Source organism: Microcaecilia unicolor, chromosome 1 (genome assembly GCF_901765095.1).
Source record: "Microcaecilia unicolor chromosome 1, aMicUni1.1, whole genome shotgun sequence".
NCBI lineage: Eukaryota > Metazoa > Chordata > Amphibia > Gymnophiona > Siphonopidae > Microcaecilia > Microcaecilia unicolor.
This window is the reverse complement of record NC_044031.1, coordinates 264,955,074-264,981,593: the sequence shown is the minus strand read 5'-3', so window position 1 is coordinate 264,981,593 and position 26,520 is coordinate 264,955,074. Positions and strand designations below refer to the sequence as shown.

Here is a 26,520-nt window from a genome sequence, read left to right as displayed (position 1 = left end):
GTTAAGGGCAGAATTGGGGCATTTCTAAGACTTGGGACTTTTTTTTTTTTAATTTGTACCCCGCGCTTTCCCACTCATGGCAGGCTCAATGCAGCTTAGGTACTTATTTGTACCTGGGGCAATGGCGGGTTAAGTGACTTGCCCAGAGTCACAAGGAGCTGCCTGTGCCTGCAGTAGGAATCGAACCCAGTTCCCCAGGACCAAAATCCACCACTCTAACCACTAGGCCACTCCTCCACTCCACTTTCAGCCATTAATGGGATAAAGCAAAAATGCCCAGGACTAAATCTAAGGTTTTTTGAGCTAGACCTGTTTTTAGAACGAATAAGCCACAAAAAGTGCCTTAAATGACCAGATGACCACTGAAAAAATAAAGGAATGATCCCCCCTTACTCCTCTAGTAGTCAATGACCTCCTCCCACCCCCTAAAAATGTAAAAGAAAAAGTACATACCATCCTCTATGATAGCCTCAGATGTTATAGCCAGTCCTATCAGAGCAAAAAGCAGGTCTTTGGAGTAGCCTAGTAGGCAGTGCAGTGCATTGTACAGATGGGGACCCAGGCCCATAATCCACTCTATTACACTTGTGGTGGAAAGTGTGAGCCCTTCTAAACCCACCAAAAACCTACTGTACCCACAAATAGATGACACCTGCAGCCATAAGGGGTACAGTTGGGTACAGTTTTGGTGGGTTTAAGAGAGCTCACTATACAATATAAGCGAGTAATGGTAAGATGTGTACCTTGGAGCTTTTATGTGAAGTCCACTGCAGTGCCCCCTAGGGTGCTCAACTGCTCTCCTCGGATGTTTGTGTGCCCAGTCTACTAAGAATGCTGGCTCCCCCTACATCTCAATAACTTGTTTTTTTGCGTTTTTCACGTTGACGTTTTTTTTTTTTTTTAAATAGACCAAAAAGATAAATGTACAGAGAACAAAGACATCTAGCAAATAGCTATTAAACAAACAAAAAAAAGATAGGCATGTTTCTGGTTTGAAAATAGTCATTTGTACTACTAGATTTTTGGATGCTTTCAGAAAAACGTCCAGTCGGACTTAGGCGTCATATCGAACATGCCCCTCAATGTTTCTAAGGGGCGTAATTATCAAAATGGGCTACCATTAAGAGGTGTTATTTTACCCCTAGCCCCATTTTATGTAATCAGAGCTAGTTACTAACGGAGATAATGGTAAAATAACACATCGTAACAGTAGTCCTTCATTGGTTGATAACTTTCCTTCTTCAAGTTGGAGAAGCCTAAAAAACAAACATGTTTTGAAACTCTAAACTTTATCAAGTTCAACTGCAAAGACTGACTGAGAGGTGGATCCAATGAACAGGACCCACTACTGAAAGTGCATGCATATGTTTAGGCTCATTTGAAAGCCTTATAACCATTTGGGGGGGGGGGGGACTGAACATTTTTTGGTGCATAAAGCCTGTTTTAAATGCAGAAAAGGCTGTTATAAAATTTCATGGCCAAATGTAGGCATGGAAACATGTGCCTACTTATATTCAAATCTGTGTGCAGGCATTCCCAGGGCATACAGTAGCTTGGATGGACCTGAGTTATAGCTGTGATGGCCAGGTTAATTGGTCAGGATGGCATCTCTTTTAAAAGGTGCTGCTATATCTTTATAAAATACTAGCACAAATCCTGCAGAAATCAGACCTGGCTTGAAAGCATAGCCATTACCTTGCTCTTAATACAGAAATAACGGTAGCCTGATGGGTCACTGGGTCTTTCTCTTTGCCCACTATTACTCCCTGTCTGTTTGGTAAAAACATTGTACCCGTTCAATCCTTTTGGTATCTTGGTGTCATTCTGGATTCTGCTTTATCTTTTGCACCTCAGATCGCTCAGGTTTTTAAAGTAGGTTTTTTCTTTCTATGTAAGCTGCGATCAATCCAGAGTCTTTTAGATTTTGAAGCACTCGGTTCTTTATGCTATGCTTTTCTACATTCAAGATATGATTATTGCAACACTGTCTATTCAGGATCACAAAAACAAATCTTAAGAGATTACAAATGCTACAGAACACAGCCGTCCGGATACTTTGAGGGGAATAATTGAACGGCGCCGGCGAAATAGATTGCCAGCAATCTATTTTTGCGGCGCCGCAAACCACTGGCCAAAACCGTATTATTGAAAAAGTTGGCCGGCCATCTTTTCTTTCAATAATACAATTTGGACCGGCCAAATGCCAGACTTCGTCGGGTTTGAGATGGCCGCTTTTGTTTTTCAGCGATAATGGAAACTAAAAGCGGCCATCTCAACCCTGGCTAAATCCAAGGCATTTGGTCGTGGGAGGAGCTAGCATTTGTAGTGCACTGGTCCCCCTGACATGCCAGGACACCAACCGGGCATCCTAGGGGGCATGTCTAAAAATTAAAAATAATATATACAAATACCTCCCAGGTGCATTACTTTGGGTGCTGAGCCCCCCCCAAATCCCCCTAAAACCCACTCCCCACAACTCTACACCATTACCATAGCCCTTAGGGGTGAAGGGCGGCACCTACATGTGGGTAGAGTGGGTTTTGGGGGGGGTGTTGGAGGGCTCAACACTTACCACCACAAGTGTAACAGGTAGGGGGGGGATAGGCCTGGGTCCACCTGCCTGAAGTCCACTGTAACCACAAAAACTGTTCCAGGGACCTGCATACTGCTGTCAGGGAGCTGGGTATGATATTTGAGGCTGGCATACAGGCTAGCAAAAAAGGTTTTTATTTTTTTTGTGTGGGAGGGGGTTGGTGACCACTGGGGGAGTACGGGGAGGTCATCCCCATTCCCTCCAGTGGTCATCTGGTGAGTTGGGGCACCTTTTTGAGGCTTGGTCATGAAAATAAAAGGACCAAGAAAAAACCGGCGAAATACTTATTAACGCCACTTTTGTTTTTTCCATTATGCGCTGAAGCTGGCCAACTGTTAGCCACGCCCATGCCCGCCTTCGCAACACCACCGGCACGCCCCCTTGAACTTTCGCCGGCTCGGCGATGGGAAAGCAGCGATGGTGTCAAAAAGGGGGGTTTCGATTATACCTTTTTACAGGTGCACTGAAAAATGATTCTGCGCGCATCCAAAACCAGCGCCTACACTACAGCAGGCCATTTTTCAGTGCACCGTAGTAAACGGATCCCTGAGAATCTACTGGTAAAGCTTTTACTTTGGGATGGTTTAAACTGCCTGTTGAAGCTACTATATACTTTGTCTAGATCAGCACAGTGTCTAAATTTTATGTGCATCCTGGAAAAAGGGAGGTCATGGGTGTTTCAGGGCAGAGAATGGCTGTGGATTCGAGTTACACACGCAATTATAGAATAAGGGAGTTCTGCGTGTAAATTTAGGCACAGGCATCTGCACCACATTTTCGTTGGTGCAAATGGGTATGTCTAAATTTATGCACAACCACTGCACTTAAGAGCTATTCTATAAACTGCACCTAACTTTAGATGCAGCTTATAGAATAGCACTTAAGCATTTTTTTCGGTGCTAATTTTTCAGGAGTGATTTATAGAATTCACTTCTAAGTGCCTACTGTGCCCCAGTAGCCTAGATTCCCTGTTATAAAATTACTTTCTATAACTTTGAGGGGGGGTGTCCTTTTAATAAAGTGCGTTAAATTTTGTAGTTACTGTGGCTTAACACAAGAAATTGACATGCGGTAGTTGCAAATCTAATGCAGCAACTATTGGGGAGGTTCCCTGCATTTCATTTTACAGGCCCTGCCTTATGCCAGGTAGCAAGTGGTACTGAGAACAGAGTTAGCGCAGAAGCCCTTAGAACCTTTTTCCCACACATTCCCCTGGATTCCATATAGCGCAACTTGTTACATGTGCAAATCCAGTCATATTCTGGATTTACACACGCAAATCTGGCCATACTCTGGATTTACATGTGCAACAGTTAACAAGCCAGTGCCAACAATTGGCCATTAACAAGTAATTAACACTAACTGGCATTAATTAGGATTTACGTGCACAACTCTCTAAGCGAATTCTGCAACGTGATGCGCAAAAATTCTATGTCGCATAGTGGCCATGGGCGTGGAATGGGTGGATCGTAGGCATTTCTCAATGCACCTAATTTAGGCATCAGGATTTACACCAAGTTTTACTTGGTAGAACTGCCCGCAACTAAATTTAGTTGTGCGGATGAGCATTCGGCATATTCTATAATCCACGCGGAAATTTAGGATTATTTTATAAAGTATGCCTAAATTTGGCATACTTAATAGAATATGTCTAGGCATATTTTTTCAGCACGCACAGAACCTAGCCCCATTACCTGCACATGCTGGGATACCCATTCTTCACCCATACCCTGCCACCTAACACAAAAAGCACTAAGGGGCCCTTCTACTAAGGTGCAGTAGGCCTAACATGGGCCTACCACCCACTAAAAGAGAACTACTATGTGGGACACACTGAGGTGTCCTGCAGTAGTGTTCTGCTTAGCACGCACTAATCCTGTGTGGGAGGCGTGCCCATAGGTGAGTAGGTGTGCCTACTCTAATCGGGTCGCTCGGACACATTACCGCACACTACACAATTAGCATGGGAGTAGCACAGGATACCTTACTGCCTCCTAAAAAGGCGGTGGTAAGGGCTCCTGTGGTACAGGCTGCGCGTTAATGGGGAAATTAGTATGTGGCCATTACAAAAAAAACCACAAACGTGGCCATGGTCGCAGCACATGGGAAACCCACGCACTAAAGGTAGTACGGGACATCTTTTAGCATACATTAGTAAAAGGACCCCTTAATGCACAGTTTAGCACATAGTAACTTGAAAAATACACAAAACCCATTAGTACAGTTGTGCACTAGTAGTTATCACGTGGTAAACAGTACATTACGAGCTTTTTCTTTTCTCACTTCACTTTGTACATGAAATAGGTATCTTTATAAAGCTACTTCCAAAATGAAGGACTATGTCAAATCTGGGAAAAGGTGCCTATGTTACAAAGACCAGAACAAGGCACACGACTTCACAAGGAGATATATACAGTAAGTATGACTGCAAAATTACTCCCTCCACCAAATCCCTCAACACAAAACTGTCATCGGACCATAAGAGATGCAACCCAATTGGCTACAATTCTTATGCCTGAGGGCACAGCACCTAAATCATTATTAGTCCATTTTTAATTTTTATACATAAAATTCTCTTCCTTTTTATACTCAGTTGTTTGAAAAAATACTTTAAATATATATCCAAAAGATACTTATCTTTGATCTGACATGAATTCACGTTTCGCTAGAGCTATATCAAGGATGAGTCTCCTTCAGTCTCTGCTCTATGCTGTCTCATCAGTCAGACGGTAGTCTCCATGCTGACTACTTTATCTTTTTGACATATGTTTGAAGTATTTTTTCAAGCAATTAAATATAAAAAAAGAAAAAGGAAGAGAATTTTATTTATAAAAACTTAAAAATGGACTAAAAAAATGGACTGAAGATGATTTAAGCATCGAATCCTCAGGAATAAGAATTGTAGCCAATTGGGTTGTACCTCCGATGGTCCAATACATTCTTCTGTGCTGAGGAATTTAGTGGAGGTAGTAATTTTATGTTCATATTTTATAACGGCCCACACAGGTTTCTACATGCCTTTAGAGAATCAGAATGATCATCACTATGCTTATGTAGGGGGCATAGAGTCCTCATGCACAAATTTATACCTTCTCCAAAGAAGCTATAAATTTGTGCATGTTCACTATGTGAGTACTCACGTATTTAATAAAATATGCATGCACACCACAACTCCATCCCCTGGGGAGCCTATGCACAGTGCGCAGGTAAATAAGCACTATTTTGTTTGCTCCCATACATTCAGTTTTCTAACAGCCATATAAAACATGCTTTATACATGGAAAATGCTTTCTAACACTGCCAGCATCCATGCCATTCAGGCTGTGCCTTTTTCCTTCCCTAAGGCTCCAGTGCATACATAAAACACTGGAGCTGTGTGTGAGACCACCTGCCAATGGAATGAACTTTTCCTACAAAATCTGTGCTGTGATGCCCTCCGCAACAAACACTGTTTGTGTATTTTTTTCCGGTAAAGGCACCTTCAGTTGACGTTTGGCTTAAAAATCAGTGCACTTGCAAGTAAAGTAGAACTAACCTATAAATGGAAACAATAAGCTAATTTAAATAAACGGCAGAGCTGATTAACCTTCCTTCACATTCAGAATAAGCAATCTGCATACTAAATCAGCATACTTCAGTTTCACAGAACCAATACAGTTTTCATATGCTGCATTTTTGCATTACTTCCGTTTTTCATACTTTATAAGTGTTCTTTAAGAAATTAAAAAAAAAATCTGCTCATGTTTTCAGTATATCTGTCTGCCTAAATATCTGTGTATGACATTGACATCACAGGCAGGCAGTAATGAACAGGTGAAAGAGTATAACAGCAGCAGCAGCAACCGAAGCAGTGGGGCTGTCACAGTTGCCCAGGCCCTGGCAACTAGAAAAACAGAGGTGCACCCAGTAGCTATTCAAGTGTGTGGTCCTTCTTTTGCTGCTGTTGTTACCCCCTAGGCTTCTTCTTTGCACTCTTTCATCCCCTGCCCTGTGTGGCTGCTGCTAGTGTAGCAGAAACAGGAGGCTGAGGGAGGAGAGCGGGAGCTGGTAGACAGAATCGGGAAGGGGAAGAAATGTGGTGCAGAGTGGTGCACTGAGGAAGGGGAAGTGAAGATGATGTGTGTGCTGAGAAACAGCATAGGTAACACAGAATAACCCTCTTCCCCTCCAGAGCAACTGTAACATTTTCACAAGATCCTTGTGCTTATGTAATAAACATACATACACATAAATTCACACCCAGAGGAACTGTAAGATACTTCCAACCAAAATCTCTCTTCTTTTCATATTCTCAGTTAAGTTGCTGAGAAATTATATACTTTTTTTTTTAAAGAATTTAAAAGCGTGAAAGAGATTCTTCTTGAACTAGGGGTAAAACAAGCCACATTATATAGTCGTACCAAAAAGATAAGCTTCTAAAAGCATGCCTTTCATCAGTGCTGACTTTCAAACCTCAAGTATGGAGCAGAATGTAATTAGGAAAGAGGACTGAGAAATAATGCGTTATTTCTGCAGGAATACATTTCATGATAGCAAAATTGTCCCTTTACAAGTTAAAGGGCTGGCTTTTCCTTTGCCTGCAAACAGCAATAGTAAACCAGATTACAGTGTGTAGTAGTAGTAGTAGTGTGCATAATACTTTTGCTTAGCTTGTCTAAGCAGTTTTTAAAATTTGGGTTATCTACTGCTCAAAGGTCAAGTTGTAACAGCAATCTATTCCATGCTTAATTTCCAGCTCCTTGATCCCATTTGACCAGTAATACTCTTTCTGAATTCTTCATCTATTAATGTGGTTTGAACAGACAATCTGTGTATTGCAGCTATTAGAGTTTTCCCATATAAGAGTATGACTATAACCTGCTAAGCAGTGATGTGGACTAAAATCTTAGTCTATGGCCCAATGTCTCACTCACATACATGTATTCAGCAGATTTCACCCAGCTGTTGATAGTATGCCACACTATCCAGTATTTATACTTATTTATAATTACAATGTATATCCCCTCTTGCCCATAAAGGCTCCAAGCAGCTAACATAATGCATAAAATAACAGTTAAAATGTAAATCAATAACACTGTCAACACAGCCCTGCTCTCATCCTTGGCCATCTGGACTCCCTTGGTGACCCTGCAGAATCTTTAGAAATGGGCAGATTTTGCGGCCCTTCCCACAGCAGCAGGATCACCGGAGACCAGGGGCCCCAACAATATTTCATCATAACCCCAAATATCCATGAGCCACATTCATTTAGCCAGATTTGATGTTGGAAAGTACCATATTCCTTTTTCTGTAGATGTAGCCCATGGACATATAACTACAATATTAAATATGTTTTCTTTGGGAGGAGGGGGGATAAGAGAGGGGATATCACACTATAATCACTACAAGCAGTAAATGTGAATCTATGAAATGACACATATTTAGCATAAAGCTCATTATTCTCAGTACAAAGCCATACTACTAATCATTTCTATAGCGTTACTAGATGTACACAGCGCTGTACACTTGAACATGAAGAGACAGTCCCTGCTCGACAGAGCTTACAATCTAATTAGGACAGACAAACAGGACAAATAAGGGATAAGGGAATTATTAAAGTGGGAATGATAAAACATGGGTACTGAACAAGTGAGTAAGGGTTATGAGTTAAAAGCAGCATCAAAAAGGTGGGCTATTAGCCTAGATTTGAAGACGGCCAGAGATGGAGCTTGACGTACCGGCTCAGGAAGTCTATTCCAGGCATATGGTGCAGCAAGATAAAAGGAACGGAGTCTGGAGTTAGCAGTGTAGGAGAAGGGTGCAGATAAGAGAGATTTACCCAGCGAATGGAGTTCCCGGGAGGAGTGTAGGGAGAGATAAGAGTAAAGAAGTCCTGAGGAGCTTCAGAGTGAATGCACTTGTAACTCAATAAGAGGAGTTTGAATTGTATGCGGAAACGGATAGGGAGCCAGTAAAGTGACTTGAAGAGAGGGGCTAATATGAGCATAGTGACACTGGCGGAATATAAGCTGTGCAGCAGAATTTTGAACAGATTGAAGGGGAGAGAGATGGCTTAGTGGGAGGCCTGTGAGAAGCAAGTTGCAATAGTCTAAGCGAGAGGTGATAAGAGTGTGGATAAGGGTTCTGATAGTGTGCTCAGAAAGGAAAGGATGAATTTTGGTGATATTGAGGTTTTAGTTTGTTGAATATGTGCACAGAAGGAGAGAGAGGAGTCGAAGATGACCCCACAGTTATGAGCTGATGAGACAGGGAGGATGAGAGTGTTATCCACAGAGATAGAGAATGGATAAAGAATGGGGGAAGAGGAGAGGTTGGTTTAGGGGGAAAAATAAGAAGCTCAGTCTTGGTCATATTTAGTTTCAGATGGCGGTGAGACATCCAGGCAGCAATTTCAGACAGGCAGGCTGATACTTTGGCCTGGATTCATGCTGAAATTTCTGGTGTGGAGAGGTAGATCTGGAAGTCATCAGCATAAAGGTGAAAGGTGATACTGAAGACCATGGGATGAGATCAGAGTACCAAGAGAAGAGGTATAGATGGAGAAAAGAAGAGGTCCCAGGACAGAACCCTGAGGTACACCAACTTATAGTGGGATAGAAGTGGAGGAGGATCCACCAGAATATACACTAAAACTACGAAGGGAGAGATAAGAAGAAAACCAGGAAACAACAGAGCCCTGAAATCCAAGTGAGGACAGCATATCAAGGAGTAGGCGGTGATCAACAGTGTCAAAAGCAGCAGATAGATCGAGAAGAATGAAAATAGAATAGAGACCTTTGGATCTGGCCAAGAACAGGTCATTGGAGACTTTAGCAAGCGCTGTTTCAGTTGAATGAAGAGAGCGAAAGCCAGATTGAAGTGAATCAAGAATAGCTTGAGATGAAAGAAAGGCAAGGCAACGGCAGTGAACAGCACATTCAAGTATCTTGGATAGGAAAGGGAGGAGGGTGATGGGGTGATAGTTGCAAGGAGAGGTAGGGTTTCAATGAAATTTTTTTGAAGACTGGTGTGACTACGGCATGTTTGAAGGCATCAGGAACAGTCGCAGTGGAAAGTGAAAGATTGAGGATATGACAGATAAAAGGGATGACAGTAGGAGAGATAGTGCTAAATAGATGGATGGGAATCGGATCAGAGGAACAGGTAGTTAGTTTTGAGGAGGAAAGAAAATGTGCAGTTTCCTCTTCAGTGATTTCAGAAAAGGAGGCAGGGGTTCATTGAGGGTTGAGAGAATGAACTAAGAGAAGGAGAGGTGGAGGTGACTTGGTTGAGAATTCAAGTTTAATCTTGTGATCCTTATCATAAAAGTACTCAGCCAGAGTCTGGAGATAAACTGAAGGGGGAGTTGGAGGCGAGGGCACTTTGAGAAGAGACGTCAGTGTGGCAAAGAGACATTGAGGGTTTGAGCCAAGAGAATTTGTCAACTGGATGTACTAGTCCTGTTTGGTAAGTGAAAGAGCAGATTGGAATGAAGTAAGCAAGAATTTGAAATGTATGAAGTCAGCATGGGATTTCAGCTAAAGGCATTCAACAGAGCAGGCACGGGAACGCAGGTAGCGGATTCTAGAGATCAGTCAAGGCTGAGGTTTGGCGCTTTCGAATCGCATTTTCCCAAATATAAGCCTGGCTGCTGTGTTTTGAGCGGTTTGAAATTTCTTTATGAGTTGTTCTTTGCATCCCGCATATATTCCATTGCAGTAGTCTGCATGGCTTAGTACCACTGATTGTATCAAATTTCGAAATGTTTTCCTCGGGAAGAATGGTTTCAAACGTTTGAGTTTCCACATTGAGTGGAGCATTTTCTTTGTTTTAGAGTTAACTTGGCCCTCAAGTGTAAGGTTACGGTTGATAGTAACGCCAAGGATTTTCAGGCTGTCTGAGAAAGGAAGGGTGTGGTCTGGGGTGTTTATGTTTGTGGGCTTGTTCGTGTTGTGTTGGGATGAGAGGATGAGACAGTGTGTTTTATCTGTATTGAGTTTTAGTTGAAATGCATTTACCCATGAGTCCAAGATGTTTAGGCTGAGCTTGATTTCATTGGAGATTTCTGTCAGGTCATATTTGTAAGGTATGTATATTGTGGCGTCGTCTGCATAGATGAATGGATTGAGGCCTTGGTTGGCTAAGGACTTGGCTAGTGGTGTCATCATTAGATTGAAGAGGGTCGGTGATAGTCGCTTTCCACGGTGATGATATGTTTGAATTTGATTTCACATGATATATTAGAATTTGTTGCCGGAGAACGTGGTGAAGGCGGTTAGCTTGGCAGAGTTTAAAAGGGGGTTAGACGGTTTCCTAAAGGACAAGTCCATAAACCGCTAATAAATGGACTTGGGAAAAATCCACAATTCCGGGAATAACATGTATAGAATGTTTGTACGTTTGGGAAGCTTGCCAGGTGCCCTTGGTCTGGATTGGCCGCTGTCGTGGACAAGATGCTGGGCTCGATGGACCCTTGGTCTTTTCCCAGTGTGGCATTACTTATGTACTTATGTACTTATTGTATCCCACATTTTTCCACCTATTTGCAGACTCAATGTGGCTTACAATATTTCATCATAACAAGCGTCAATCAAGAGTGGATAAACAATTAGTAACAGAAGAACAGGTATAACATAATGGATATAATCAATTCAATAAATCAGAAAACAAACAGATATGTTCTAGTGGTTAGGAAACCATTGATCCAACTAAGTATATTTTCACCAATACCGAAGTAATCTACGAGTCTTAGTAATATACTATGGTTTACCATGTCGAATTGAAGGAGAAGAATGCTTTTGCCTGTTGCTATTTCCTGCTTGAATTTGGCCAGGAGAGTTACGAGTACTGTTTCAGTGCTATGGAGGGGGCAAAATCCTGATTGTAATTCATGTAGGATTGATAATTTGTTTATGTAATCATCAAGTTGTTTGGTTACCTTGCTTTCCATCAGTTTGACTGCTAGTGGGATAGATGCTACTGGGCGGTAATTGGTGAGTTCACTTGTCTTTTTCTTGGTGTCTTTTGGGATCGGGGTGAGTAGGATGTTGCCATTTTCCTTAGGGAAGAGACCTTGTTGGAGCAAGTAGTTTAGGTGGGTTGTGAGGTCTGCTATGAAACGGTCGGGGGCAGATTTTATTAGGTAGCTGGGCCACGTATCCAATTTGCAGTGGGTGCTGGAGAACTTATAGATCGCATGGGTTACTGTTTCGGTGGTGAGGAGGGCAAAGTTTGACCAGATTCGGTCCGCTAGGTATTCTCCAGGGGTTGGGTCCAGGCCGTTGATGAAGTTTTCGATATCAGTGTTGGCAAGAGGAAGTGTTTTGCATAGACTTACAATTTTTTCATTGAAATATTTAGCAAGTTTGTCTGCAGATGGGTTGTCTGTGTTGGTTGAAGTGACCAAGGTGGTGTCTAGTAGTTTATTTACAAGTTGGTATAGTTTCTTCATGTCTTTGTAGTCTGGTCCAATTTTAGTTCTGTAATATGATCTTTTGGCCTGTCTTATTGCGTATTTGTATTTTCTTTGTGTTTGTTTCCAAGCATTGAGCGTGTGTTCATCTTTTATTTTTTTCCATGCTCTTTCCAGTTTCCTGGTTTGTCATTGAACCAAGGTATCAAGATGTGTCTTCATGCTGTTCTTGTTTGTAAGGGTGTTATTTCGTCTAGTATGTTTCTGCATCTTTTGTCCTAGTTAGAGAGGTAGTGTATGGAGTCCGTTTGTGTTGTCCATTCGCTATTATATATTTGTTGCCAGAATGTTTTCAAGTCTATTTGGCCTCTTGTGCTGTAGGTCTTGTGTTCTTGTGTATGGTGTCAGCCCTTCTTCCGCCAATTTAGTGAAAGGTTTAGTTTGTAGTGGTCAGTCCATGGTATTTCTGTCCATTTTGTATCAGTTATTATTAGGTTTTGGTCTGTAGACAATTTGTATGAGATGAGGTCAAGTGTGTGCCCTTTGATGTGGGTTGCTTGCAAGTGTGGCCATTTAAGATCCCATAAGTGGAGGAATTCCTTGCATTCTCGTGCGTTGGCAGGGAAGAAGGGGGGAGGAGAGGAACAGAAATTAGATTGGAGACATCATGGTGTGACCTGCACAAATAGGATGAGAGCGGATGTGGAGGACCAGGATTGGGATTGATATCCCCAGTGGAGAGCAGAAGAAGGAGCAAGAGAGTACAGAGAAGAGTAGGAGAGGCATGACGAAGGCAAGATGTACTCACATAGAAAGCAGATGGCAGATGGCTGAACGGAAGGAAGGAAATGTTGAAGTCTGAGAGCTGAGAAGGAAGAAGACAAAAGAGATGGTGAGATGATGATGAAAGTAGAAGGTGGGCAATGTGTTCCTGCAATATACAGTGGTTTCAGATGAGAAAGAGATTGGGAAGGGACTGTACCAAGAAGAGAGAGTGTACTGGAGCCATAAGAAGTAACTGGGAGAAAATACAAAGTGTAGAGAGGAAATATATATAGAAAAAGCCCTGGTCAGCTGGAGCAAAGGCCCTAGGAGGATTGGGGAGGACCTGCGAGTCACCCCGGAGAAGGCTGTGAGGATATGCAGATGGGCTGCAAGTCCTCCACAGCACCTGGAAGGCAGCTAGTGGGAGTGCTGGGCACCTCCACCACGCACTTCCCAGCCAAGAAAAGGCCTTCCAGGGGTCAGGCCGAAGTCAGCATTCCTCCCTCTGAGTGTCACCTGATCTTAGCCAAAAGGTACCTGGAAGCCCTGGCACCTGGAGCGAAGGCCCTGGGAGGATTGGGGTGGACCTGGGGAGTCACCCCGAAGAAGGCTGTGAGGACATGCAGATGGGCAGCAAGTCCTCCACAGCACCTGGAAGGCAGGTGGTGGGAGAGCTGGGCACCTCCATCATGCACCTCCCACCCAAGAAAAGGCATACCAGCACACATTGCAGGGCTTAATGTCAGCTATTTTCATAAATTATATCTGATGAATTTTATAACAAAAGGAAAGATATTCAGAGTTGCCCTGGCAACTGTAATTCAGAATGATTTTGTAGTACTATATGCACTTTAGGATATATTCCCATTGTTATATGTAATATACACAATTTTTCCTACTTAACAAATTAAGAACAGTATGAAGCGTATTTTCAAAGCACTTAGACTTACAAAGTTACATAGAAACCTATGGATCTTGCCAGGTACTTGTGACCTGGATTGGCCACTGTTGGAAACAGGATACTGGGCTTGATGGACCTTCAGTCTGTCCCAGTATAGCAACACTTATGTTCTTACATGTCTAAGTGCTTTGAAAATGAGCCCCTTAGTAATCCATCCAACCTCTCCTTCTACTACCAGTGTTTTCAGTATGTCTCTCTCTTTTCCCATACCTTTTCACCTTTGGGTATCTTCCCTTCCTGTGAGCTTTGTAATGGAAAGTTCTGGAAACATGGATTACATCATATTAGGTAATTGACGGTGATGTCATAAGAAACCATTATTATGTCATGGTTAACGCAATCATAATGCGGCATGTTTGCTACAGTGGCCATAACTCAGAATGTACAGACTTTTCTGCATTTGTGCTAAAAGTCTATCAAAGGTTTTGTGAACCGATTTCCAAGATTGTTTTATCAGTTCATTTTTTGTACATCCATTTCCCATGGATGTGGCAACCTTGCTAACCAAGGAAGGCCAAAATGTGAGCTCACTGTTGTTGCCCTAACATATTTCTGGCTTTGTATTGGATTTTCAACTCACTAAGCTAGTCAAATTTAGTTCTCTGAGGTTAATGGTATTTTTTAAATTATATCTACAGGACCAGGTGTATTCTCTCTATGGAAAATGCTCATATATCTGATCCATGGTAGCTTGCTTCTATATGAATATTGCACTTCTGTGATCAGTATAATGCATTACGGCCCATGCCCCTGGTCCAGAACTGTGAACATCCTCAGCAACACAAATGCTCTTTTAACTCATTCATACCTATAGGGATTAGCAAAGGAGTGGGCAACCGTTATATACAGAGGGCCCACATGAATGTCAATACTATCCCTAGCAGGCTACACAGAGAAAAGTAATAAAATGCACCATATAATTCACTGCCAACAGAACTGAATGTGATGACTGAATGAACATAAATTATTACAAGAATGGTCAGTTACCATATACTTCTGTCTTTCCAAACAGTTGCTACCAGTGTCAAACAAGTCTTTTTCCTGTTGTTGTTCCACTAACAAAGCTCTGGTTAATGACATTTGTGCGGGCTGTTTTCTGTGTATGCATCCCATAGTTTTGCAGGACACACAAAATTCAATGGTAGGCCACAGGTTGCCCACTCCTGGATTAGCAAATCAATACTATGGTGTCCATTTCCAAATCCCCATTGGAAAACAGTGGCAAATCTAGCCCAAGCCAGGCTCTTGTGAAGCATGCGGTTCTCATTTCACTTGTTCTAAACTATGATGAGCCAAAACCAGACTGAATTAAGTTATTTGGCTCAATCCTCCTTTCCATGTGCATCATACTGTAACATGTTGCCTCTCATCCCCTGCTTCATGTGCTTCCTTTATTCCCATATTTTCTGTTCTCAAAGAAAGGTAAACAGAATCATTTCAACTCTGGCAAACCAAAAAGGAAATCTTGCATACCCACCATTAAAAAAAAAAAATATATATATATATATATAGTGCATTTTTTTCTAGCGAAAAAGGTGCTGATATTCAAATGCCAGGCCACCCTTCAGGGCTGGGGTAATCACTGAGGGACCCACCCCACAATAGCCAGGCCCCCTGCAACCAATCACAGAATCTATGACAAGACAGAATTGATGTATACAGCCTGAGCTCTTTCATTAAAACTTGGGAACCATGGGTCAATTTTAACACACAATGGAAAAGGTGTCGGTACTCAGTACCCCCAACCCCCTCAAAGAAAGCCCTGTATATACACCTTAGAAAGCTAAAATTGAGCCAAAAGCAGGATTTAATCCACAAGTGCCACTGGAACCACAAGTTAGACAGCTTTACTACCCCATTAAAGTACAAAACACACAGGGAAAAAAAAAAGGTATGGATAAAGAGCTGGTTGCTTTTATTTTTTTAAAGAAAGAACTACAAAAGTGATTAAAAAGGATTCAATGTGCCCAAAAAAGGGTACATATATACAGAAGTATCATATATATGCTATTCACTATGCTGTGTCACTTGGAGCGTTCAACCCAGAATTATAATCGTACACCTCCATTACAGTGATTAAAGCAGTGCCATCTAGTGGAGACCCCAATATAGTCTTTTTCAGTGGCCAGCCCAGCTGGATGGACTAGACTACCACAGGATTTGATGTTATAAATGATCACTTAAGGTTCATAAAGTATTAAAGTATGTATGTTGATAACTATATAACAACATATTCATTTAGGATATCCTGAAAACCTGACTGGCAAGGGTAATCCAGGACTGGACCTGGGAAACACTGTCCTAGGTTATCCTATATGAAAACATTTTCATCTCTGAAATGTCAGCATTGAACTTTGGATATTTCAAACTCCAGCAACTGTGGTCCACAAACTTATCCCTATGCAGGTCACTGTATTCATTTTCATTTTTAAAGATAACTGAAGATTGGGAGAACCAAGATAGCGTCCAAGACGTAAGATGCTCCGCCACTGTTCTCTCTTTGCTTTAGACTTTTATTTTTTCTATTTACAATTTTTTTCTGACATATCTAGTTATGGTACAGAGGAAGGCTAAGGTAAGGGATATTGCCCCTTCCACCTTATCTCTTTGGCAGACAGTGATTCCACATTTTGCAGCATCAGAGGCTGATCAAGTTGAATTGGGGCTTGCTGCTGAGAATGAAGAAAGGTCCTCTCAGTGGCTAAAGACTTCTCTGAACCCCAAAAGCTGACATTGACCACAAGGCAGGGATCAATTTCAAGCACTGTGGCAGGCAGGACAGCACAGATGAGTGGAGATTCCTCGGAAAGCCCTGTGCTGGGTTCTGGCAGTTCTCAAGGAGTGCCTGTCCTGAAACAGCTTGCAATCTCCTCCAGACGTGATCATGAGGAGGCAGCTTTGCTGAGGAGGGACACTGCAGATCCTGGCCCTGGAAAATTTTTCTAAGGCTCCAGTGATCTCCTTGAGGGAATACTATGCCATCAGTATTAGAAAAACTTGAGACAGTCTCCCTGGATTTCATCTGATTCTTGGAGAGAACAGTGAGTATGAAAATGGGTGTTCCGAGGTCTTCTCTTGAGGTTATGACTGAGAAAATAACTATAAGGTAGAGGAGATAGTGCTGGACTATGCTGAGAATATTGAGAGACTGGGGAATCAATGCTCTCTCCTGCAGACTGTTAGCTCCACTATGATACAGGACATTAACTCATTGCGCCAAAAATAGAGCTCTTAGAAAACTCAGTGAGACATCAGAACCTCAAGTCCCTTCTAGTTCTCCAAAACAGATGTTTAAAAATATGTGAAAGAGAACTTGAAATTTCCAGAGAAGCACTGCCCCCTTGGTAAGGTATTCTACCTCTCCCTGTAAGAAGCGGACTAAGGGGTGTACCCTTGGAGCAGGGCAGTTAACGGATAGCCTTGACTTGATGGCCTTTCTGGAAAGGTCCAAGAATGAGGGATCAGCAGATCACCCAACTGATGTCCTCTGTCTTTGATTCAGATGAGGACACAACGATCAGAAATTCTGTGTTTATAGGTCAGTAGGTTTGGGCATTCTGGTAAACAGACACAACAAAGACACAGGGTGTTTTTTAAAGATGAGTCAAGAAGTTTTGTCCAGCTGTCTGATAACGTTATCCAATTCTAGATATATCTTTTTTGACCCTAAGCATCTAAGGTCTTTTTTATATAAAAGTTTTTGAGCAAAGCAGTACTCTCCTGAGACAGATGGGGGATGGCCACAAGGCCACTAAATTTGTAATTATCTGAATTCAGATGCATTTAAGTTTATGGAGTTTTTTTTCTTTAGTTTTTTTCTTTTACATTCCATGTTTCCCCTACTTCCTAACTGGTTCTTTAATATTGCAGGCTCCATATGTGATACTCAGCCTTTTTTAATTTGCCTGTTCTTTAATATTATTTTCTTGTTCATATTTATAAGAGTAACCTTATTTTCTGTGTGAGAGGATACTTATGTTGTTGTTGATTAATTGGATATACAAAAGTAAATAAAAAACCAACAATAAAAAAGTGTATAATAGTATTGAATAGCTTAAAAACATGGGGGGAGGTTTTCTTTGTGCTTTGTGCCTTGAGGCACTCAATCCACAATTATAATCGTACAGCTCAATTAGAGTAAAAAGTCTAAATGTACTTAATTCAGAAACAAACTTTTAAAAATTAAGTTAGTATTCATTTACATCTTGTAAGAGAGAAGAAAAATATTTAAAAAACAAACAAACAAAAAAACTACTTACAAGGGAAAAAACCCCTACATAACCAGAAATAATACCATGGGGATAAAAAGAGATTAAATTCAACAAAAGAAAAAACAACAAAAGCAATTAACAAACATTTTTAATCTTTAGCTTTTTGGACACTTCCAGTCCCTTTAAGTACTTTTCTGGTTATTCTGTGTACAAATAAAAACCAAACTCACTCTTTATCCCTACCTCTTAGCTATGTTGAACTGGATATGGGTTCGGCTGCTTGTGTTTTTCTATATTGATACCATGATAATCATACACAAACCGTGGAGCTGCACATTCACTCTTCACAGATCAGACCTCACATTGCTCAACGAACAAACCTCCATAAAGTCATCCCTGTGCATGACCAACAACTTGAGCGCAACCATTCCCAAACATTACTTGCTCGTTATCTCCACTCTCCCCACTCCTCCATTACTAATGTGCTACAGTTCTTCTAGGTGTAAGAGACAACACATATTCTCTGTTTATACTGGTATATGGTGAATTTTGCTTTACCTCTATTGCCACCACAATCAGAATGAGATCAGTCTTTGAGTCCGGGAAGAGAGAATTCACTTGTGGAGACATGCCGATCAGAGCGCAGTTGGTGACCACCGATATAACACTCATGGTTTCAAAAGCCAGCTGGAAAAGGGCACAAACATGAGATGTGATTCACATGGTCATACCCCAGTGCGAGTCTCCATTTTCAATGACAAATGCTGCATAACTACCAATGCCACAAGCAGACAAGATCAAAACTCAGCTCCAGACAAGTCAGCTTTCAACTGTGACAAACTGGCATTTGTGTGTTTTCTGTCTGGGGAAGGGTACTAACTTGCAGCAGAAAACTATATAAGCGATAGCGGAAGGCGCTCCAGATCTAGCTCAATGTAACTCACCTTGAGCTAGAACTGAAATTTTTGAATTCAGCACCGAAGGGAGTATTAGTTGTAGAAGCACTTAGTCCCCTGATGAAGCCTTGTGAAGAGTGAAAGGGAGAGCCCCGTTGGGTAAAGCAACAGCTAAGTGACTTCATACACATTTAATTGTTGTACATCACGGTCCAGCCTTTGAGAATATGCATAATACTAAAAAGTATAAAAATTGAAGAAATTATTGAGTGAAGATAGATTAAAAATATGGAGGTTTTTTGACCAATGATAATATCGGAGTCTGTGATGTGCCAGCACTAAGATTTGATACTTGCTGCCAAGCCGAGACTTTTGAGGTCTTTTTCCTCCATTAATTAAATTAATATTAGACTGTAAGCTCTTTGAGCAGGGACTGTCTTTCTTCTATGTTTGTGCAGCGCTGCATACGCCTTGTAGCGCTATAGAAATGCTAAATAGTAGTAGTAGTAGTAGTAGTAGTCTTACTCTTCAGCTCTGGATGTTGTTGACACAAAGATTTTTGGTGAAGTAGTGTCTAAAAAAATTTGAACAAGGTTAAATAACTTGCCAGAATCACAAGGGATGGCAATGGGATTTGAACCCTGGATTTTCTGGTTTTCAGTCAAGTTTTCCAAATCCATTGCCTATCCCTTCAAACAATTCTATCTCAATTATAGCCAGTTTTGAGACAATTTCTGATTGCATTTACTTTGAGATGTCTGCTTTCTATCAGGTGCAGTTATTGATTTGATATTAACAGGGTTTTTCCTTCTTTTGTAATACATATTTACATACTAACACAAAAACCAGGTTTACTGTTCCTTGCTTATATACATCTAAGAGAAGGATATTAGTTTACCTTCACTTTTCCTTTAAGAAAATCAGCTTCCACTAGGCTTCTTTTTAACCCTCACTTTAATAAGGGAACAAGTTACATTCTCTTTGTTATTAGGCCTACAACCACACTCTATACAACAGGGGAAAATAAACCCTGAAAAGATAAGCTAAATCACTACTTATACTGAGGACTGCCCTTTTCTAGCTCTGTTGCTTTTGTTGTCATTTTGTGCGGTTTCCCTTTTACCCTATTCTTGCTATAGCTCTTATTTAGATCCTGTGTAGGCCGCTCCTTCGTTTAGGTGTGGGGCACAGTTTGGGTTGCCACTCTGTGTGAGTTCCCTTATTCTGGTTATTGTCTGTATCTGTGTGTTTGGTCTGGTGACCTTTCGTTGGTGTCTGTGTGTGGTGCTGTGTGCGCGGGCCAAGTGCGAATCCCTTCCAGGACTTCTCTCTGTTCTTTTTACTTTCCCTTCTGCGTGTTTGGATTCCCGTTCAGCCTTGCGGCCCATACGCTTGGACTCTGTACACTTGGGTTGAGGTTCGGCCTTGCGGCCTGTATGAGCGGTCTATTTTCCTTTCTGGTGGTGCTCGCTGGTCTCCCTGAGTGTGCTGGGCTTATAGCCCATTGTTTCTGTATAGTGCAAGCTTGGTCTGCCTTAGGCATCAGCCTAGGTCTGTCCTAGGACTCACGATCAACCTAACAACTTTCTTGGCACCTAAGTGTTGGCACTGTCTTTATAGATTTATCCTCATTTTGCCCAGCTAATCATCCTCAGGAGGAGGGGAATACGAGCAAACAATTTTATTAAATCTTCCCTCCCCCTTCCCAAATGAAGAAAATGTATGTGTGCGCCAGGGGCGTAGCCAGCCTTCCGTGGGAGAGGGGTCCGAGCCCGGGGGGAGGGGCACATTTTAGCCCTCCCCCCGGCGCCGACCCCCACCGCCGACATTGCCGCCCCCCCCTCCCGCCGCTGCAGCCTACCTTTACTTTTGCTGGCGGGGGATCCCACTCCCCGCCAGCCGACGTCTTCTTCTTAGTCGCTTCCCGCTCTTCAATTTGTTTGCTGACGTCCTGCACGTTGTACGTGCAGGACGTCAGACTCAGAGAACAGAACTGTTCTCTGAGTCTGACGTCCTGCACGTATAATTACGTGCAGGACGTCAGCAAACAAATTGAAGTGCAGGAAGGACTGAGAAGACGTCGGCTGGCGGGGAGTGGGATCCCCCGCCAGCAAAAGTTAAGGTAGGCGGCGGCGGGTTCGCCGGGAGGGGGGTCCTGGGGTGAATCTGCGGGGGCCCCGGCCCCCTCAGGCCCCACGTAGCTACGCCACTGGTGTGCGCACATATATCAATTTACAGTATTTGTATTTTAACATTGATGTCATGAAATGTACACATTTTGAGAGGGGTGTTTGTATTTTCACTTGGACAAAACTCATAACTTGTCAGTCTATTTTTGTACGGGGCCAGAAACACAACATGTTGTACAAGCAGTCCACAAGGAATTCACGGTCGCACATTCTATATTACCTCAATAACATTCGGTATGCCATTATGAGTCACTGGCATGTTCTTTTCAAAGTCAAACATTTGTATAAGCAAGGACATCAAAACAGTTTGCATATTCATCAGGGGTATAAAACACTTAGCGAATGTTAGAAACCACAAAAAGAATGACCCTCTTAAACCTTACCTTAATTCTTCCAAGTGGGACTTTTTATGTATGTTCAGCTATTAAAACAGGTGATAAATACAGCTCAGTCATTTAATTAATTTCCTTATTTTTTTCCCTTTCCTGGCACTGCGAGTCAGAAAGCAGCAAATATAATCTAGCTTGGAAGATATTCAGAGCTCTTACAATGACAGTCAAAGACTTTTAACCATGTAATTTTACACAGTCAGCAAAAGTGCTGCCAAATGGAAAGGACAGTTATTTATTTATTACATTTGTATCCCACATTATCCCACCTATTTGCAGGCTCAATGTGGCTTACAGAGTTTGGTTGTGACATAGTTATTCCATGGTATTAGATACAATTAGTAATGTACAAAGATTGGTGAGGGAGGAGAGAAGGAAGGTGTTAGGCATGATATAAGGTGTACTGTACTAGTTGGGTGAGTTGATGAGGTAGGTTCGCAAGGCTATGGGTTCTCTTTGTAGGCCTTGTTGAATAGATATGTCTTCAGAGATTTGCGTAAGTTCGTTATATCATCAATGGCTTTCAGGGGTGCAGAAGCAGCCTTTGCATTACCCATCTAAGAGCATCAAATACCTCTAGAACAGAAGAGAAAGAGGGTCCCGGGAGCACAGTCTGAACTGCAAGTACCAGATAGAGGTTAGTGAGACGGTGAAGCTAGCTCTTGATCATAATGTTGTAACTGCAAAAGAACATAAATACTTGTTGCGGGTCAAACCGAGTGTCCTGTGTATTTATTTTTCCCCTAAAATACACAAGACGTTAGATCAGCCTCCAGGGCGCCCTACAGTGTCGAGGATAGGGTCCTTGTTTGAGCCCCTATCCCAGTATTTAGATCATCACTTACATTTAGAGGTTGGGAAAATCCGATCGTATGTAAGGGACTCTGGTGATTTGTTAACATTTCTAAATTCGGTACAGATACCCTCTAATCAGCAAATTCTGTTAGTTACATTAGATGTTGCTGCTCTCTATACAAGTATTCCACATGGAGCATGTTTGAGTATTATTGAGAAAACTTTACTGGGTTTAGATTTATCTAGGGAGAAGAAACAGTTGTTATTCAAGATGGCTCAGTTGGTGATCAAAATTCTTAGATCAATTTTTTCTGCAAATTAGAGGGGTCGCCATGGGGGCTACGGTTGCCCCCACGGTGGCCTGCCTCTATATGGCGTCGTATGAGGACCGATTTGTGTATTCTTCGGATGTTTTTCGGAGACACATTGTTACCTGGAAAAGGTATATTGATGATATTTTTATCATATGGTCAGGCTCGGAGAGTGAGGCAGATAAATTTGTTAGCCATCTGAACAACTGCGATGTTAACATTCAATTGGTGAAACAGGCAGCGGGTCTGTCTGTACAGTTCTTAGACATTGATATAATGTACATTAATGGCTAATTTGCGACAAGTGTATATTGAAAGCCCACAGACAGAAATACTTTACTCCACTTTGACAGTCATCACTCACGCAAGTTGAAAGAGAATATACCAATTGGCCAATTTTTGAGGATCAAGAGGTTAAACTCTGATCAGGAGAAATACAATCAACAGGCGCAATTGCTAGCCGCCAGGTTCAAAAGTCGTGGATATCCACAGCATACAATTAAGAGAGCATATAAGCAAGCGAAATATGCTCATCAGTGCTGGTTGAAGAGTACAAAGAATAAGGAGAAAGATTTGGGCGGACAGATTAATTGTATACTGCCATTTTATAAGCAGACAGGGAGCATTCACAGTATACTGATGAAACATTGGTCTGTACTGTCCTTACACCCAGCTTTGAGGAATAAGCCTCGGTTTTCATGTACACGTGATAGGAATGTTGGTGAGATACTATCCAGGAAACGATTAATAAAGCAATATGAATATGGAATTTCGGGTGGGCATAAGCAATGTAGCACTTCTGTTTATTGCAGATATGCATTGTGTACAGATCGCATATGGGTTCAGTCAATTGGTAAATATGATTATCTTTGTAATTCCCATAATGTGATCTATGGTATATGTTGTCCATGCCAATTGTGGTACATTGGAGAAACTACTCGTAGGATCAAGATACGTATATTACAACACTTAAGCAATATCAGGTGTAGAAAGATCGATACTCCACTTGTGAGCCATTAGTTACAGTCGAATCACGTGATTGATGACTTGAAATTTGTAGTATTGTTCCAAATATAGGGACGTGGGCAATCCTGAGCGGGAACTAGTCTGTAGGGAACAGCGGATGATTTATAATTGGGGAACCATGGAACCACATGGTTTAAATAAGGAAGTGGATTGGTCTCTACTAATGATAATATAAAAGAGGAAGTGAGGTTGTGGGGAATCACATGACTCACACAGTAGGTGTGACCAGAGACAGAGGGGATCCCGGGTATGCCTAGAAGCTCTAATGTGGCTGTTAAAGGTAATGAAAAAATCTTTTTTTAAAATATGTAGAGTGGTTGTAAGTGATTGTAAGTAATGGTTGATGTTATTTGTGAAAGGTCTCCTGATGAAGAGAAAATGAAACACGGCCTATGTTGAGACCGAGACCAGATTAGGAGGTGTATGGTGAATGAGAGGAAGACATTCAACCATATATAATGTCCAGAAGGACGAGAAGCTGAGAAGAGTTAATACTCGTTGATGGGCAAGATTGAAAGTTCAGTGGGATGATTGCTTGCCTGTCGCTGGTATATTGACCCTGTAATGGGGTTTGTTGTGGTTGCTCAACAGCTAAAGTTTCTTCAGTTGTGAAAGACTAAGACTTTCGTGTACAAGGTAGTCATCGATTGAACTGTGGATTATCAGGACACTTGTGCTGAAGCTTAAGTGGAGTGATTACCTCGCTATGGACTGTTCTGTTTTTAAATAACTTTGGGACTTATGTTCAGACAATTGGGATAGATGAAAATTTGCTATTGTGTTGAAGCACAGTTTTGAGCAATATGTGGGATTGTATGTGGTTTTATGGGATTTTTGAGATGTAATAAATGTTATAGTGGACATTTTGGTAATGTTGTTTATGACCAAAATAATTAGTACATTATATGAGTACCTCATAGAGCTTGGAGTTATCTATTAAATTTGCAAAGCCCTGTCCTGGTGTGTTAGACATGCAGTGTTTTGGGTGGGGGTGGGGAGGGGCATACAATTTACAGGGGATTATTTTCAGTGGGGGCGGGGTGTTGTTTTCAGCAGGGGTCACCATGAAGAATGCACATGGGTGATCCTACATATGTTGCTTTGTAGTTTGTGAGGTCTGTGGGTTGGAGAAAAAAAAGGGGGGGGGGGGAGTAGAAATGGATATGTATAAAATGTGAAAGGGGAACTGTTTGTACTAATTTGTATTGTACTTTGAAGTATGTTTTTGGTTCCTTCTTTCAATAATAAAAAAAAAACAAAAACAAAAAACAGCACTTTTTGAAAGAGTAAAAAAATCGATTCATTTCTACTGGTTCTACACTACTCAGAATTTGGCAGACCTCAATCATATCCCCCCCATCCGCTGTCTCTTTTCCAAGCTGAAGAGCCCTAACCTCTTTAGCCTTTCCTCATGTGAGAGGAGTTCCATCCCCTTTATCATTTTGATCGCTCTTCTTTGAACCTTTTCTAATTCTTCTATATCTAGTTTTTGAGGTGTCCCCTCTGCTGTCTGTTAAGATGTTTTAAGGTGTATTGTGTTGACACTGTCAGTAGCATACAATTCTATAATGTGTACCTTTGAAACAGAGAATACAAAGCTTTTGGAATATGATGGATTATAGAACCCAAAGCAACACGGTTTCACTAGAGGTAGGTCTTGTCAGAGAAATCTGATTAGTTTCTTTGACTGGGTGACCAGAGAGTTGGATTGAGAGAGAGCGCTAGATGTGGTGTATTTTGATTTTAGTAAAGCCTTTGACATAGACGACTAATAAATAAACTAAATGTTCTCAGTATGGCCCTAAAATGACTGACTGGGTTAGGAATTGGTCAACTGGAAGGTAACAGAGTGTAGTGATAAATGGAGCTCATTCTGAGGAAAGGGATGCTACCAATGGTGTACCACAAGGTTTGGTTCTTGAGCCGGTTCTTTTTAACATTTTTGTAAGTGATATTGCTGAAGGGCTGTCTGGTAAGATTTGCCTCTTTACAGATGATACCAAAATCTGCAATACGGTAGTCACACCCCTGATGGTGTGGATAACATGAGGAAGGACCTAGCAAAGTTTGAAGAATGGTCCAGAATTTGGCAGCCAAGATTTAATGCTAAAAAAATACAGGGCCAGGCATTTGGGTTGCAAAAATCTGAGGGAACAGTAAAGTGAAGAACGTTAAAGCACAAAAGAGGAACGGTACTTGGGTGTGATCATATGTGATGATGTTAAGGTGGCCAAACAGGTGGAAAAGGTGACAGTGAAAGCTAGAAGGATGCTTGGGTGCATAGGGAGAGGAATGGCCAGTAGGAAAAAGGAGGTGATGATGCCCTTATATAAGACTCTGGTGAGACCTCATTTAGATATTTTGTACCATTCTGGAGACCGTACCTTCAAAAAGATATAAACAGGATGGAGTCGGTCCAGCGGGCAGCTACTAAAATGGTCAGTGGTCTTCATCATAAAATGTATGGGGACAGACTTAAAGATCTCAATATGTATACTTTGGAAGAAAGAAGGGAAAAGGGAGATATGATAGAGACATTTAAATATGTATGTGGCATAAATGCACAGGAGGTGAGTCTCAATTGAAAGGAAGCTCTGGAATGAGAGGGAATAGGATGAAAGTGAAAAGGGACAGTCTGAGAACTAACCCAAGGAAATACTTCTTCATGGAAAGGGTGGCAAATTCATGGAACGGCCTCCCGGTGGAAATAGTGGCGATAAAAACAGGATTTGAATACAAGAGAGCTTGGGACAAGTATGTAGAATCTCTAGGGAGTGATAGAGAAAACAGATGGCATGGATGGGCAGACTGGATAGGCCATATGGTCTTTATCTGCCTATGTTTTTCTATGTTTATGTTCTATGGGTTTGTTTGTTTTTTACTATTGTAATTGTTTATTGCCTATGTCCATGTTATACTTGGTGTACACAACCTTGGTGCATTTCTTCAAATAGGAGGTAAATAAATAAATGAAATAAAACTAGGGATGCACC

The 26,520-nt window shown here is 41.6% G+C and overlaps 1 protein-coding gene and 1 long non-coding RNA gene across 2 annotated transcripts in view; one reads left to right on the top strand and one right to left on the bottom strand.

Annotated features, from left to right (window-relative positions):
- ANO10 (anoctamin 10) overlaps positions 1-26,520 on the bottom strand; it is a 299,674-nt gene that overhangs the window by 150,171 nt on the left and 122,983 nt on the right. The window contains exon 11 of the mRNA XM_030206114.1: positions 18,480-18,608. Coding sequence (XP_030061974.1) covers positions 18,480-18,608 — 129 coding nt within the window. The remainder of the gene's footprint in view (positions 1-18,479; positions 18,609-26,520) is intronic.
- On the top strand, positions 2,538-25,795 carry LOC115472065. Its single transcript, XR_003942460.1, has 5 exons — positions 2,538-2,551; positions 2,747-2,749; positions 6,659-6,668; positions 25,253-25,257; positions 25,705-25,795. It is a non-coding gene; the product is annotated as an uncharacterized LOC115472065 (long non-coding RNA).